Source organism: Pelobates fuscus, chromosome 2 (genome assembly GCF_036172605.1).
Source record: "Pelobates fuscus isolate aPelFus1 chromosome 2, aPelFus1.pri, whole genome shotgun sequence".
NCBI classification, from domain to species: Eukaryota; Metazoa; Chordata; class Amphibia; order Anura; family Pelobatidae; genus Pelobates; species Pelobates fuscus.
Genome location: NC_086318.1, coordinates 124182884 through 124198042, shown reverse-complemented (window position 1 = coordinate 124198042; position 15159 = coordinate 124182884). Strand labels below are relative to the sequence as shown.

General features: G+C 44.2%; 1 protein-coding gene across 1 annotated transcript in view; it reads left to right on the top strand.

Annotated features, from left to right (window-relative positions):
* Window positions 1–15159, top strand: part of SLC7A14 (solute carrier family 7 member 14) — a 105530-nt gene that overhangs the window by 58465 nt on the left and 31906 nt on the right. Inside the window, exon 3 of the mRNA XM_063442660.1 lies at window positions 10259–10495. Within this exon, the coding sequence (XP_063298730.1) occupies window positions 10259–10495 (237 nt within the window). The remainder of the gene's footprint in view (window positions 1–10258; window positions 10496–15159) is intronic.

Sequence of the window (15159 nt, the reverse complement as noted above, 5' to 3'; positions counted from 1 at the left end):
AAACTGTACTTATTGTATGTGATTACTATTTTCCTTTCCTGTGGGGTGACAGGGGGCTATCCTCTACCTCAACCTGTCTAGTGGGGCTATTTTTTCTATGATTGGGGTTCTGTCCCCTCTTTCCCCAGGCCCGCTCTTCCCCGAGGCAGCCTATTCCCCCTCACAACCATTTCCTATACCTCTCATACCTGTGCCTATTAGAAGCAGTATTCGTTAAAAGCCTATCATGGAAGACACCCAGAACCCCATGGATCTCCAAGCTATGATTAACGCGGCGGTGGCCGCATCTCTGTAAAAAACTATGGCCAAAGTATTCCCAACGGCCTCTGACCCTGTCAAGCCGGCCCCAAAATGCTCTCAAGCAAGAGATGACTCAGATGAGTCGGATGACTCCTCTAGAGAGAGAGCACGCCCGGAAAAATGCCATTGGAAGGGCAAGGGCTCCAGGAAGTTCCCAAGTAAGGGTAAAACACCCCTCAAGCACAATAAGCGCCCAACAATGACCGTCCCTCCTTCTATTTCAGATGATTCCTCAGATGAGGAAAGAGAAGTGCCCCACTTCCTTTCCATTGTGGACTAGTGGCAGGCAGAGGTCTCAGACTCCATACGTCCGGGAGACATTTCTGTTATTGTATGTAGGACTTACATTTAAAATTATTGTTCAAAAGGCCAAACAAATCACACTGAAATAGCCATGCCTGGAGTTTTAGCTTCCAAGGCCAGTTTCCTTTATATTGCCTTGAGTCATAACGCAACGCAATTAGCTGTGAGGCCACGTTCCTGTACCGCTAGATTTGTTTCCAAGCAACTTAATAGCAGGTATGAATGCAGGAAATGCCGACCCATGCTTTAGACGATTTAATGGCTACAGATCCCAGATTGTTACTTATACTGACCTCGCCTGTAGGTAAAAAAAAACATATTTTATATTATTTCATTTAGATTATTTCATTATAATAATTGGCCATCATAATCTAACTCGGAAAAATCATTATTCTAGTGCAAATAACATCAGTGAATCATAGTAATTAAATAAGAGCATTAAACCATTATTTCTAAGCACATCATCCACAAATCAGAGAGAAAAGGAGAAGGAAAGGATTAAGAAGCAAAGATTAACCCCTTTCTTATCATGTATTCCAAGATCCAGGAGAATAGAACTTATACTTTTAAAATACGTGATAATTTTTCAAGGCTACTGGCCTTTAATTTCCTACTTGTCATGTTTCCAATGATGTTTAGACGAAAATAAGTGCACAAATAAGTGCACAAATGCACTGATTAAACATGTGGTAAGTGGCTTTCTGATGGTTCTGCAGGACTCATTAACTTGTGTTCCTGTTTGTCTAACTTGTTTCATCACAATTATTTCTAAGCTTCATTAACCCATAGCTGAGCTTTACAAAATTACTAAGGCAATCATAGAGTGGATGCTCTTTAAATGTATTATATAGATAATAATAAAAAAAAAAAACTTTGAAGTTCTATGTAGAAATTGACTCAGCCACCCGCAATGATAATTTTACGTTCTAGAGCACTGTCGAGTGCTGAGGCATTGCCAGATCCCAGGAACACTTGGGGCTGGACCCCAAAGAATATCATGAAGACCCCTAAACTAACAGAGCGTTGGGGGTATATCATGACATATTCCATTGTACAGTGCTGCGGGATTTGTTGGCGCTATATAAAAAATAATAATATCCCCGCCATTCTGTCTCTTCTCTGTGCTGGAATCTCAATGAAAGCATAGCTGGATACAATCACATGCTGCACAGTCAAGTATTCTGTATCATATCACCTCCTCCCAACAGTTATGTAAAGGGCAACAAAAACCTCCACTAAGTAGTTTTACGAAGCACTATACTAGAGATCTTTCGTTTTACATTTAGCTGCTTTGAGAAACTGCTGACTGATGTCAAATTTAAAAAAATCCTCCTGTTTCCTCGATCAACTGTAGAGATCTGGGGTTGAAGATTCCCACAACTTGGGGTTGAGCACTAAAGCTCCCCCAGCAATTTATATGGTTAAGTGTATTCCATGAGCAGGGCTTTACAGCCAAAGTGAGCGAGTTTTATTTCAAATGCCAGATTTCGATGGTAGTAACTAACAGCTGAACTAGAGCTCACAAAAGTCATTATATCATATACATCAGTATTTTTAGAGTAAAAAGGAAATAGTGCAGCATAATCCAAAAAACAAAACTCGGGTCAAAAAGGACTGTCTCGCTGAACTTGAGATTGTATACTGCAAGATGAGAGGGGGGATGGGTGGATAAAACTAGCAAAACTATCCTGAATTTGTGGTTTTGTCCCGCTGCTCTGGGTTTGTTTCTTGATGTCCTTAATCAGATTAACACTAGTGCATTAGTAGATTTGCCTACGCTGAGTAACATCAGGGCTATCAGCCCACAGTAATAGTGCTTCAAGAATGCTGTGATCATGGCTGACCCTAAGCATGGTAATTTGAAACTCCCCCTATTGCGTCAGGCATGCTAAGATGACAGGCAGACCTACCTGTTGTTGCTGCTCTTCCTTCACTCTTACCTGTTGGCATTTATCCATACTCCCATTGTTGGGAGGTGTTGATTACTAGTGTTACTTACAAGATGCTATAACATTCAAGTTATGTACTATGGGAAAACATTTTATAAAAGTCAAGGTGACAAATCAAATTTGACACACAGAAACATAAATTAAGTGTATTGTTTAAATGGGTAAACAGTAGAGGCGGCTCTCTAATTAGGCGGTTTAGGCGGCTGCTAAGGCTGCAACGCTGGCTGGGGCCTCTTGGCTGCCTAAACCACCTTAGGACAGACACCAGGAGGGAGCCTGGCGGCTTGCTCAGTATCCCACCGGGTGCGAGGCCCCTCCTGTCTGGCCGGCCAGCAATAGCAGACACCAGTCTTCAGCTCCACAGTGTACAGAGCTTCAGACCATGTGTCTCGTGAGCAGTGGCGGCTCTAGACTTTATGAGGCCTTAGGCGAAACTCAAACAAGAGGCCCCCAACTAACACTCATAATAAAAAAACATATAGGGGTTGCATCTTGTGTATAATGAGCTGTAGGTATAATGTATGACAGGTTTGCAGTGCTGGATACAGAGTGCTAGTCTCTGTATTCACTGTTGGGGTGAGTGTGGCACGGTTAAAGGAGAAAGTGTGACAGGGCGAGGGGAGGTGAGAGTGACAGGATGAGGGAGGGTTATGTGACAGGGTTAGTGTGGCATGTCTAGGCAGGATGAGTGACAGGATAGGAGAAGTTAATGTGATAGGGTAAAGAGGGGGTGAGTTTGACAGGGTTATGGGTTATGTGTTGAACGGCTGGAGTAGGGAGTGTGACAAGGCAAAGGGAAAGTGAGCCGGACATGATTACGTGACAGGGTGAGTGTGGCATGGTTGGGCCCACGTGAAAGGGTTAATGTGAAAAAGGATGAGTGTGACAGGGTTGGGGGTAAGTGTGACAGTATGAGAGAAGATGAGTGTGATAGGATTGGGGGATTAATGTGATAGGGTGAGTGTAGAAGAGCGAGGGCCAGTAATTGTGGTATGGATGGAGGGGGTGAGAGCAACAAGATTAGGAGAGGTTAATCTGAGCGAGGTGAAGGGGGCATGACAGCATGTGGGGGGTGACAGTGTGTGGGGTGGCTGTATGTGTGTGTGGAATTGTGACGGTGGGTAGGTGAGAGTGTGGGAGGCAGTGTTGGAAAGGGTGACAGTGTGTGCAGGGGCAGTGTGTGGGAGGGGGGACTGTATGTATTGGTGACATAGTGTTGGGGGCGGACAATATGGGTTGCAGTGTGTGAAAGGGTAACAGGCTGAGAGAGCAGTGTGGAGGAATGTGACACTTTTGGGGGCAGGGTGTGAGTGGGTGACAGTGAGGAGGAAGATGACAGTGTAGGGGCAGTGTGTGACAGTGTGGGGGGACAGGGTGTGTTACAGATTGGAAGGGCAAGGTGTATGGGAAACAGTGTAGTGAGGGCAGGGTGTGTGACAGCATGAGGGGGCAGTGTGTATGACTGTGTAGGGGGGCAGGGTGTGTGACCATGTGGGTGGCAGAGTGTGTGGGAGACAGTGTGGGAGAGCAGGGTGTGTGACAGTGGGGGGCATTTTGTGTGAGAAATTGTGTGGGGGCAGAGGGTGTGGCGGACAGCGTGGGGGGCAGGGTATGTGGTGGTGACTGTGGGTGGCAGGGTATGTGTGGGAAGGTTATGTGGTGGTCAGTGTGGGGGGCAGGTTATGTGGGGGTCAGGGTATGTGGTGGTCATTGTGGGGGTCAGGGTATGTGGCGGTCAATGTGGGGGACAGTGTCTGTGGTGGTCAATGTGGGGGACAGTGTCTGTGGTGGTCAGTGTGATGGTTAGTGTGGGGGGCAGTGTATGTAGTGGTCAGTGGGGGGGACAGTGTCTGTGGTGGTTAGTGTGGGGGCAGTGTATGTGGTGGGCAGGGCAGTGTGGGGGGCAGGGCAGTGTGGGGGGCAGGGTATGTGGATGGCGGGGCAGTGTATGTTGGGGCAGGGCATGTTTGAGGCAGGTTATGTGGGGGGCAGGGCAGTGTATGTGGGTGGGCAGTGGGGGTAGGAGGGCAGTGTTGGGGCAGTGTGGGTGGGAGGTCAGTGTTGGGGCAGTGTATGTAGGTGGACAGTGAGGGTGGGAGGGCAGTGTTGGGGCAGTGTATGTAGGTGGACAGTGAGGATGGGAGGGCAGTTTTGCGGCAGTGAGGGTGGGTGGGCAGTGTTGGGACAGTGAGGGTGGGAGTGCAGTGTTGGGACAGTGAGGGTGGGAGGGCAGTGAGGGTGGGAGGGCAGTGTTGGGGCAGTGAGGGTGGGCATTGTTGGGGCAGTGAGGGTGGGTGGGCATTGTTGGGGCAGTGAGGGTGTGCAGTTTTGGGGCAGTGAGGGTGTGCATTGTTGGGGCAGTGAGAGCGGGTGGGCAGTGTTGGGGCAGTGAGGGTGGGTGGGCAGTGTTGGGGCAGTGAGGGTGTGCAGTTTTGGGGCAGTGAGGGTGGGTGGGCATTGTTGGGGCAGTGAGAGCGGGTGGGCATTGTTGGGACAGTGAGAGCGGGTGGGCAGTTTTGGGGCAGTGAGAGCGGGTGGGCAGTTTGGGGGCAGTGAGGGTGGGTAGTTTTGGGGCAGTGAGGGTAGGTGGGCATTGTTGGGGCAGTGAGGGTGGGCAGTTTGGGGGCAGTGAGGGTGGGTAGTTTTGGGGCAGTGAGGGTGGGTGGGCATTTTTAGGCACAGTGTGTGTGGAGGCTGTGACAAGCCTCCACACACTAAAATACCTTTTTTTATTATATAATTACCTGGTGGTCCAGTGGCAGCAGTCCCTGGTGGTCCGGTGGGATGACTGTTCCGCCTGCAGCTCCGCGAGAGCTGCAGACCTTGTTCTCGCGAGAGCCTGTCAGAGCGTTGCCGTGGTAACCCGCAGCAACGCTCTGTAAGCCCGCGAGAACCACATTATGTGATCTGCAGCTCTGCACTCGGCGGAGCTGCAGATCAGAGGCTGGCTCTCCCTGTGGGCAGACCATGTGGAGGGGCCACCCGGCGGCATACTGGGCAAGCCGCCGGGCCCCCTCTCACTGTCGGGTCCGAGAACACGACAGTTCAGTCTGCCCTTAGGCGATTTAGGCGGCCGCGAGGCCCCAGCAAGCGCGAGGCCTTAGACGGCCGCCTAAATCGCCTAATTAGAGAGCCGCCTCTGCTCGTGAGAACTGGGCAATCAGAGTGTTGCCGTGGGTTACCACGGCAACGCTCTGACGGGTCTGGCGAGATACATGGTCTGCAGCTCTGCGGAGCTGCAGACTGGATATAATGGGCAACACTGGATCACCAGGGAATATTTTTTTTTTTTTTTAAAGGTATTTAGTCTCCCCGCTCTCCCCATCACCCACCCCCTTACACCATCACCCCCACTCACCATCACCCCCCCTCCCTCTCACCATCACCCCCCTTCCCTCTCACCATCACCCCCACTCCCTCTTATCATCATCATCCTCTCACACACAGGATCACCCCCCACACACACAGTATAACCCCCCTCACACACTCAGCCTCCCCAGACACACTGTTAGCATACCCTCACACTGTCACCTCCCCACACATTGTCACCCCTCCCTACACTGTCATAATCCCCCCACACTGTCAGCCTCTTCATGCTTCCACACTCATCCACACTTTACCTCCACTCGCCTGTCACACTCCCTCATCAAACAATGTCATACTCTCTGTCCCTCATTCTCTTTCACAACCTCCCACCCCCACCCTGTCCATTTATCACCTTCGCCCTGCCACACTCTCCCTGCCACTGGTACCCCTTAACTCACCTTGTCACAGTCACCAGCTGAAGACATTCATCATACACAGTCAGGAAAAATAGCTTTGCCATTAACACAATGCACAAACACAATGCATAAAGGCAGACCCCCCATATCCACAACACACTTCAAGCAGCTACCCCATAAACATACGGTCCCAGACAAATACACAAACATGCTCACAGAGACATACATTTACACACACAAGGATACTCTGTCAAACACACTCAACTGTGCATTAATGTGTGTATGTGAGTGTGCATGTATTGCAACTCTATTTTTTTTCACTTTTTTGTTAGTGGGGCTTCATGTTTGAGTTTCGCCTAAGGCCTCATAAAGTCTAGAGCCGCCTCTGGTAAACAGTCTTAAAGGACCACTATAGGCACCCAGACCACTTCAACTTAATGAAGTGGTCTGGGTGCCAGGTCCATCTAGGTTTAACCCTTTTTGCAGTAAACATAGCAGTTTCAGAGAAACTGCTATGTTTACCTATGGGTTAATCCAGCCTCTAGTGGCTGTCTCATTGACAGCTGCTAGAGGCGCTTCCACACTTCTCACTGTGATTTTCACAGAAGAAGAAGGAGGAAAGTCCCAGCACCTGAAAAAAGGTAAGGGTTTAACCCCTTCCTCCCCCTTCAGCGCCACAGGAGTGGGACCCTGAGGGTGGGGGCACTATATTGCGGTCCTGTGGTCCTTAATGCACATTCTGCAGTTTAGACAGTTACTAATCTAGTGTGTAGCATAGAATCAGAAAAGGTCCTCAGTAGCACTTTCCCCTTGCTGTGCAGGAGTAAGGTGAATTAACGTCATTGCATATGTTTTTTCCATCGACTTGCAGTAATATTAGTTAAACCTTGCCAGCTTTCTTCCTCATTGATTCACAGATTGATTTCATTCAGGGCCCTTCTGCCAAGTCCCAAATTAAATAAGAAAGATGGATGGCTTCTCACACAAACCTTTGTGGCCATCACCCATTTGTAAAACGTGGTGAAGCTTACATTACAATGTATGATCCTATATCCTATATATATAAGATATAATTCTGCAATAAACATGTTAGGGTTTTATTTTATTATAAAAATCAAGCTTTTATTTTCAGCTGTTTGCGTTCCTTATGTATTCATCACTTTTCTGTTTGTTTTATCTTTGTTCCCTTCTGTAAAAACGTGGTTAGTTAGGCAGTGTCGCCTCCCCCCATTGTTTTCAATTTATATACTGAGCATATCATAAACCTATGCAGAGTATATAACTGATAACATTAAACCCCATAACCAGTCTCATAACAAATCAGCCTTTAAAGATCCTAAATCAAAAAGAAGATTTTTTTTTTCATTATAGGACCACTATAGGCACCCAGACCACTTCAGCTCATTGAAGTGGTCTGGGTGCCAGGTCCCCCTAATTTTAACCCTGCAGCTGAAAACATAGCAGGTTCAGAGAATGTTTACACTGCAGGTGAATCCAGCCTCTAGTGTCTGTCTACCTGACGGAGTCCAGCGTCAGATAAGATCCCCATAGGAAAGCATTGAGTAATGCTTTCCTATGGGCGGGTTTGAATGCGCGTGACTCTGGCTGCTCATGCGCATTCGGCTCCACTCGCAAGCTGACGTCGGCAGGGAAGGAGAGGTCACCAGCACCAAGGGAGCCCGGTGCTGGATTAAGGTAAGTGGCTGAATGGGGTTTTAACCCCTTCAGCACCTAGGGAGGGGGGCCCCGTGAGAGCCTATAGTGCCAGGAAAACAGGTTTGTTTTCCTGGCACTATAGGATCCCTTTAAACAAACACAAGGCTGTAGAGTTGCAAAAAGAAAATAGTCAGGCCATTTTATACTAGTTCATACCTCCCAATATTTCATATGGACAAAGAGGAACGATTTAATTTTAGGGGAGTGAGTGGGGTTGTGGCCAGGGTAGGTTGTTCTGAGAAATTTTAGGCGACTTACTAATAACAATTTATACAACTAAAATGTAATTTAGAACAAGAACAATGTATCTTAATTACACAGACTGATTTCTAAACACATGTATTGTAGTTTAAAGACACATTACTGTGAGTATTATTGCTGTTAAAATCTGTTATATATTTAGACATACCAACAATATGAAGCTCTTGGAAAAGATGGACATTAGGATAGAAAAGAGGGACACTTTGGAGGTATACTAGTATATGGTCCTTAGGGACTGGATTACAATCCTTAAAATAACACTCTAAATGCTTGAAACTAATTAGCTTAATGCATTGCTTTATGTGTGAAGAGTGTGTCCTCTTTTCATTTTACAAAAAAGTTCAGATCTTAATAGAAATTGCAATTTGTTATAAATTAACCCCCTGGCTTTCAATCAGGCAATTAGCATAGTTACTTCCTGGTCATTTAGCTCTGTGCAGATAAACTGAAGAGACAGCAATTGCCCAGAGCACCTACCTTGCAAAGACTTCTCATTGAGCACATTGGGAAGTCTTTGATTGGACAGCCACAGATAATCTGGGTTGAGGAATAAGAGGATGGCTTGCAAAGGTTGAAGAAAAGAGATCTGAAGCTTTTGCAAACTGTTCTTAGATAAAGAAAATATAGGATATGGCGTATACTGCGCCCAAATATTATACGTACATACACCTCTGCGAGGAAAAGTTGGTAAAATACCTCGGAATAATAAAACAGAAAAAAAATAATAGTGCAATACAGTATATAACAGTGCAAATATTTGTGCTAGGTAACTGTAGAAAAAACACTCACATACAGTAGAGCTATATAAGAGCTCTACTTTTTTCAGCGTGGACGGTATAATACCCGTCTAAGGATGTAAGGTGGTGAAGATGGTACTGGTCCTCCAAATGCACAATGGGGATAAAAGAGAAAGAGACGCTCTGATAGTGTAGTAAGTACTATAAAATCAGGGTGATAAGATAAAGTAATGTACTTACAATTTTTAGAGCAAGACTTGCTCTAGTTATCACAGCATGGGTGGTACTATCCCCACCTAAGGATATGATGGCACTAGGTAGTTGAACAGGACATAAAGGAATAATATATAAAATAATAAAAGAATAAATGTCTAAAAGTATAAAATAGACTATTTATTATCAAATATCACATATAAAAATATAGGTACAAATGTCCAAAGTATAAGGGGGTCCCACTTGACACGTTTCGCCTCTCCAGAGGCTTTATCATAAGTGACACTTTTGATAAAGCCTCTGGAGAGGCGAAACGTGTCAAGTGGGACCCCCTTATACTTTGGACATTTGTACCTATATTTTTATATGTGATATTTTCACCACCTTACATCCTTAGACGGGGATTATACCGTCCACGCTGAAAAAAGTGAAGCTCTTATATAGCTCTACTGTATGTGAGTGTTTTTTCTACAGTTACCTAGCACAAATATTTGCACTGTTATATACTGTATTGCACTATTATTTTTTTTCTGTTTTATTATTCCGAGGTATTTTACCAACTTTTCCTCGCAGAGGTGTATGTACGTATAATATTTGGGCGCAGTATACGCCATATCCTATATTTTCTGTTTCACTAATACACAAGGTTTGGGAATCCTTGTATTGTATACAGCAGCCCCCATTGTTATCTTACGGTATAGTGAGCGCCTATAAACCCTGTTTTTTCATTGTTCTTAGATAAACCCTTATTGACAAAAATAAATGCACACATGTTTTAATCAGGAGCATATCTACTAAAAAGTGATTTTGTGTTTTTGCCTTTTTTTTTTGGATTGTGGAGTGTCCATTTAAGAGGTTGTGAATGTGGTCATTAAGAGGTTAACATAAAAAGAGTATTCTTATGGTATGTAAAGTTCTTTATAGGTAACGGAAGCCTTTTATTTGTAGAATGTCTTAGATATGTTAGATATAGTTAATAAGTCAGGGGTCTTGGGAGTTTTTTTTAAGCATGTATTATAACCTTATTCTTGTTATTGTTATTTTTTATTTTATACAGGTGTATGCTATGCTGAATTTGGAGTCCGCGTTCCCAAAACCACTGGTTCTGCTTACACATATAGCTATGTCACAGTTGGTGAATTTGTGGCATTTTTCATTGGCTGGAATTTAATTCTGGAGTATCTGATTGGCACAGCAGCGGGAGCTAGTGCCCTCAGCAGTATGTTTGATTCCCTCGCAAATCACTCAATCAGTAACTGGATTATTCACAGTGTGGGGACACTGAATGGATTGGGTAAGAAAATGTATATGTTTTTGGGAGATACATATATGACAGTTTCCTTGAGTGCCATAGTATTAGGAAGTCACAGGACAGACAACTTTTAGTCCAGCCTACATTCCTCCCAATACAAACCGTGCTGTATCCAGTCCCACCATGTGTATAGTCGTCCCCCTGGCATATTAAAAAAACATGCCCCAATAACCCAAAAAGACTCGGACAGCACATATTTTGGAAGAGAATTATCACAGCTTTATTCAAATATAAAAATTTGAACAAGGAAAAAACAGGTAATTCTCAACATAACTTAATCATTAACATATCAACCCCATCATACCGCCTTTATACAATTATACCCCGGGCAATGACCCAACCCAACTAAAAAAATAAAGTTATACCATATTATAACACAATATAAGTAACAGAACACATAACCCACTGCCACTTTTCCACTTTACAATTTTAGGGGTATACCAAGATACCCCCACACACCCAGGTTCTGAGTTACCAACAAGCTCAAACCTACCAATACTAGTTCAAAACCTAACTATTCTTAGAGAACTAGAACCATCGCACATATGGAACCGACCTACCCCAACTTTTCCATCCATCCCCTTCCGCTGTGATCAAACAGGAGACAAAACAAAAACAGGGAGGGACGATGGGACAACAACAGGTAAGTGAGAATTAAATTAAGATGGCCCCTAACCCAAAATTGCCCCCGCCCGCACTGCACAATTAACCACTCACAGTCACTAAAAACATTCTGTGCCTGCCTCCTGACAATGTCAAGGCCCACTCCCCTTAGCTACACTGGTCCATGGACAGCATTATGAGATAATTCCAGTCTACTCTTCATTGCAATTGCAAGAACTGATTACACAAATAACATGTGCATACTGTATATACTACGTTATGTAAACCAAATAAAACGTGATGAGTGATGAATCATTGCTCACATCATTAAGAGCATAACTTTGCTCTGAATGTCTTTTGTGTGGCAGCTCTTTAAAAATATACCCACAGAGATTGTGTTTTCCGAACAATTTTAACATAACATACAGTGTGAAGATAGAGCAGTGTGAGATATGTTACATATTTGTATTCCTTAAATGTTTATTGTATATTAGCTAACTGCTTACAGATGATGTTGTATTGATATTTTATCGACAAGTGAAACATTTATTAATGTTGTCTTTTTATAAACTTTAGAAAGACAGCAGATCTACCTACTCATGAATAATGTATGCTTTTGAATTTTTCTCCACTTAGCAGCTTATAGCTTTTCAGAGATTTAGGAAAATGTCACACATGGCCCTGCAGGTACATCATACTTTATGCAGAGAATTATAAAGCCTAATGTAACTCAGAGTTTCAGCAATTCTGACTTTTTTATATTCAGGAAAGGTTTTATTAGATATAATACATGGAGACAAGTGTGTCCTGGGGAGCCTTTAGAATAATACAATACAATCATGTGTTAAATAGATACAAAACATATATTATAAATTATTGTAGGCATTATATATCCATAGAGGTGGATCCTTTAGTCCAGTGGAAGATTTTAGAATTTCTGGAAGGTTATTCCAGAGCTGAAAATAGCTCAACCCAAATCCTTTTCATCGTATGGAATAATGAGTAGATATTATATGTATTTTTACATCAGCAAAGTTTGAGCAATGCAGAAATGGCGCAGAGTGGCGAGTTATGTAGATTTGTGGGTGTCTATTCAGGGAGTGGGGATTTGTAGCTTGGGGGCATTATTTATGCTTGGGCCCAGAAGAAAAATGTCATGGGCCAGTTGTGCTTTTAAAGGGAACCTGACATGACAGTTTGGAGTAAATAATAACAGCTTATAAAGCAACATGAACTTTATCATGATATATGATACATACAATTGCTTTACAGCTGTTAATATTTTACCTCCTCTCTAGCAGCCAGAGTCACCATACTCTGCGGTCATTGGGTGTTAAATTCCTGTAACACTGGCGCTCTCTTCCTACTTTCCTCCATCCTGTGTTTGGTGCAATTGTCCCTGCCCTGGGGTTTTGCTAAGCTATGCAATCTCTTCTAATCACACTGGCCTTCTGGATTCATCCCAAGCATATCAGTAGAGTGACATCAGGATAGAACACTGTGATGAATAGCAGGAGAACCTCACATTCTCCTACTCTCCCCGGTCATTCATTGTCAGTGTGAGGTGTATCCTAAGAAAGAGTATTTCAAATTAAAATCTGTACATTTGGTAACATTGGACGCAATTTAATAAGCTTTTCAAATTATTCAATATTGTTAGAAAAACCTTTTTAAATTATTTACATACAGAAGTCATGTTAAAATTCTACAGAAACAGTATTTAATCTGGCAATCTGGCATCCTACCTAGCTTCCTGGTTACTTTAATCTGGCTCTGGAGCTACTGAGCAGTGAAAGGATAGGCAGTTAGTTTTATTTTTTTAGCCCTGCTACAGGTAAGTGGCACGGCTGCCTTGGAGAGGGGAATCATAGCTGGCAGCATGAGACTTGCACCTATTGGCGCTAATGTGTACTATGGTCGTTGCTGCCGCCCAGGAGTGATGGAAGTTTGAGCGCAGGACCTGTTTTTTTCTGTATTTGTATTCACTTTTTGTTACAATGCTGCCACCCCTCCCATGTGTTCCCTATTAAGGGTTAATAAGTATGGAGGGGTGTTTATAAAAAAGACCCCTCTCTTTCTCATTAGAGATATCTTTGCCAGAAGCTCAAGGAAGCAAGGTGACAGGTCAATGTAGGACCCACATACGGGGTTTGCCTTGACGTGGCAGGCGGGCATTCCCTCCAATGGCCAATGGCCTAAATGACCTCCATTTGTTTAAATATACATAGGGATTTAGGAGAGAGCGCAGGTAACTTTTCTTTGGTTTTTAATGTATGTATTGGGGCTGATGTGTACTATGGTCCTGCCGCACAGGTGTGATGGGACTTTGAGTGCATGACCTGTTTTTTTCTGTATTTGAAACCTCAGTAATGGCTTTATTGGCATCCGGTCCTCTCTAGTGAGTCAGAGAGCAGCCACCAGATGTTCCCAGCTTGTTCTTTGACTCGCTGAGTGCCTGACTGTGAGGGAGCAATTACTGACGTCTGCATGCGAACTTCACACTCTTCCACTGGACCATCAGGGGCTCAGGACCTCTATAGACCACCCCTGCTGGATCACCAGATAGTATGACCACTCAACTGGGCCACCAGGGCTTATAGCCGCCCTTCCTTGAAGAAAGCCAAGCAGGAGGGTCAGATGTTTGGACATGGGTCATGAGGGGCGCGATTGCCATATTCGCTATCTTCAAAAGATATGCCTCTTACATTAAACACTCAAGTGATCACAATCCTTCCAAGTAAGAGATACCATCACATGAACAAATATCCCCCCCAGCTTGATGATATATGCTATAGCAGAGCGCTAGTCCTGACCAGGACTTTCCTCTGCTGGATCCTGGGTAACTGGAACTCAGGAACAAGGAGCTGAAAAGTTAATAGCTCTGCTTCTCCCCAGTAACTGGATGACACACAGTTCTGGGAGTACAACTAAAGTTTATTGAGCCGCACTCTGCTTTTTATGCACTGACCCCCAGCAGGGGGTCTCCATTCAACACAACACAAACCCCTTACAGGCGTCCCTGTGTCTGGGAGATAATTGAGTCAAACACTGGTAACTTAATTATCTCTCATTTACAGGGAACCATACATGAAGTACATAAAACACCCTGAAAATGCATTCATACTACACAGGAACCCCACGAGTCTTATATTCCCAAATAGCCCGGATCTGAGCCCCCAACTTGTCAAAATAGTGCTCAGATCCCTTCGGTAGAATGGAATCAAAACAGTTCCAGGTGGAGAAGGGCTATGTCCAGTCATCTTTTCGGAGTTCCTGTGCAAACACCGACAAATGCTCCCCCTGGCTTTTAGGGAGCGAATGCTCCCCCCAGTCAGTAATTATTTTCTCCTGAACGACGTTCTCCTAACTTCTCTGGGAGCAGAACGGGCAGCGGTATAGTTTTCCCCGGGGTTCGCCGGATCGTGTAGCTGAAAGGAGTTTCACGTGTTCGATGACCATGTACCTCTACCTGTGTTCGGGAGACAAAATGGCCGCCATTCCCTGGATCACATGTTAACCTTACGATGATCGCTTATTGAGCATGACATGACACGATTAGCAATGTTGGTGTATTCTGTCTACGGTTGTAGTAGCACTGATTGCAAACAAAGGAGGGATCGGTACTCTCATCACTTGTAGATCTCAGTGCACTGTACCTAGGGATGGCAAACCCCCATTCCATATAGTAAAGACAATGTAGTCCAGACACGCAGGTTCTTTTTCAAACAGCAGTTTTATTGGAGAAAAGATCCAAATGTGTGGATCAAAATCTTGCTGTGTTTGCCGTGTTTCTTCAATAAAAATGCTGTTTGAAAAAGATCCTGAGTGACTTGACTACATTCACTATATAATTGTAGTAGCAGCAGAGAAACTCTTTGCAAAAAACCCTCTTTGCAAAAAAACTCTCTGGAAAATGTTATTGGTCTGGTACCAGTGTCGGATAATAGTTTACTTCACAGTTTGCTGTTAAAATAAGTTTTGCTTTTTTATGGAATGGCGAGCTATGCTGGTTTTTTAATAATATGCTAGTGTGGTAGAATCAC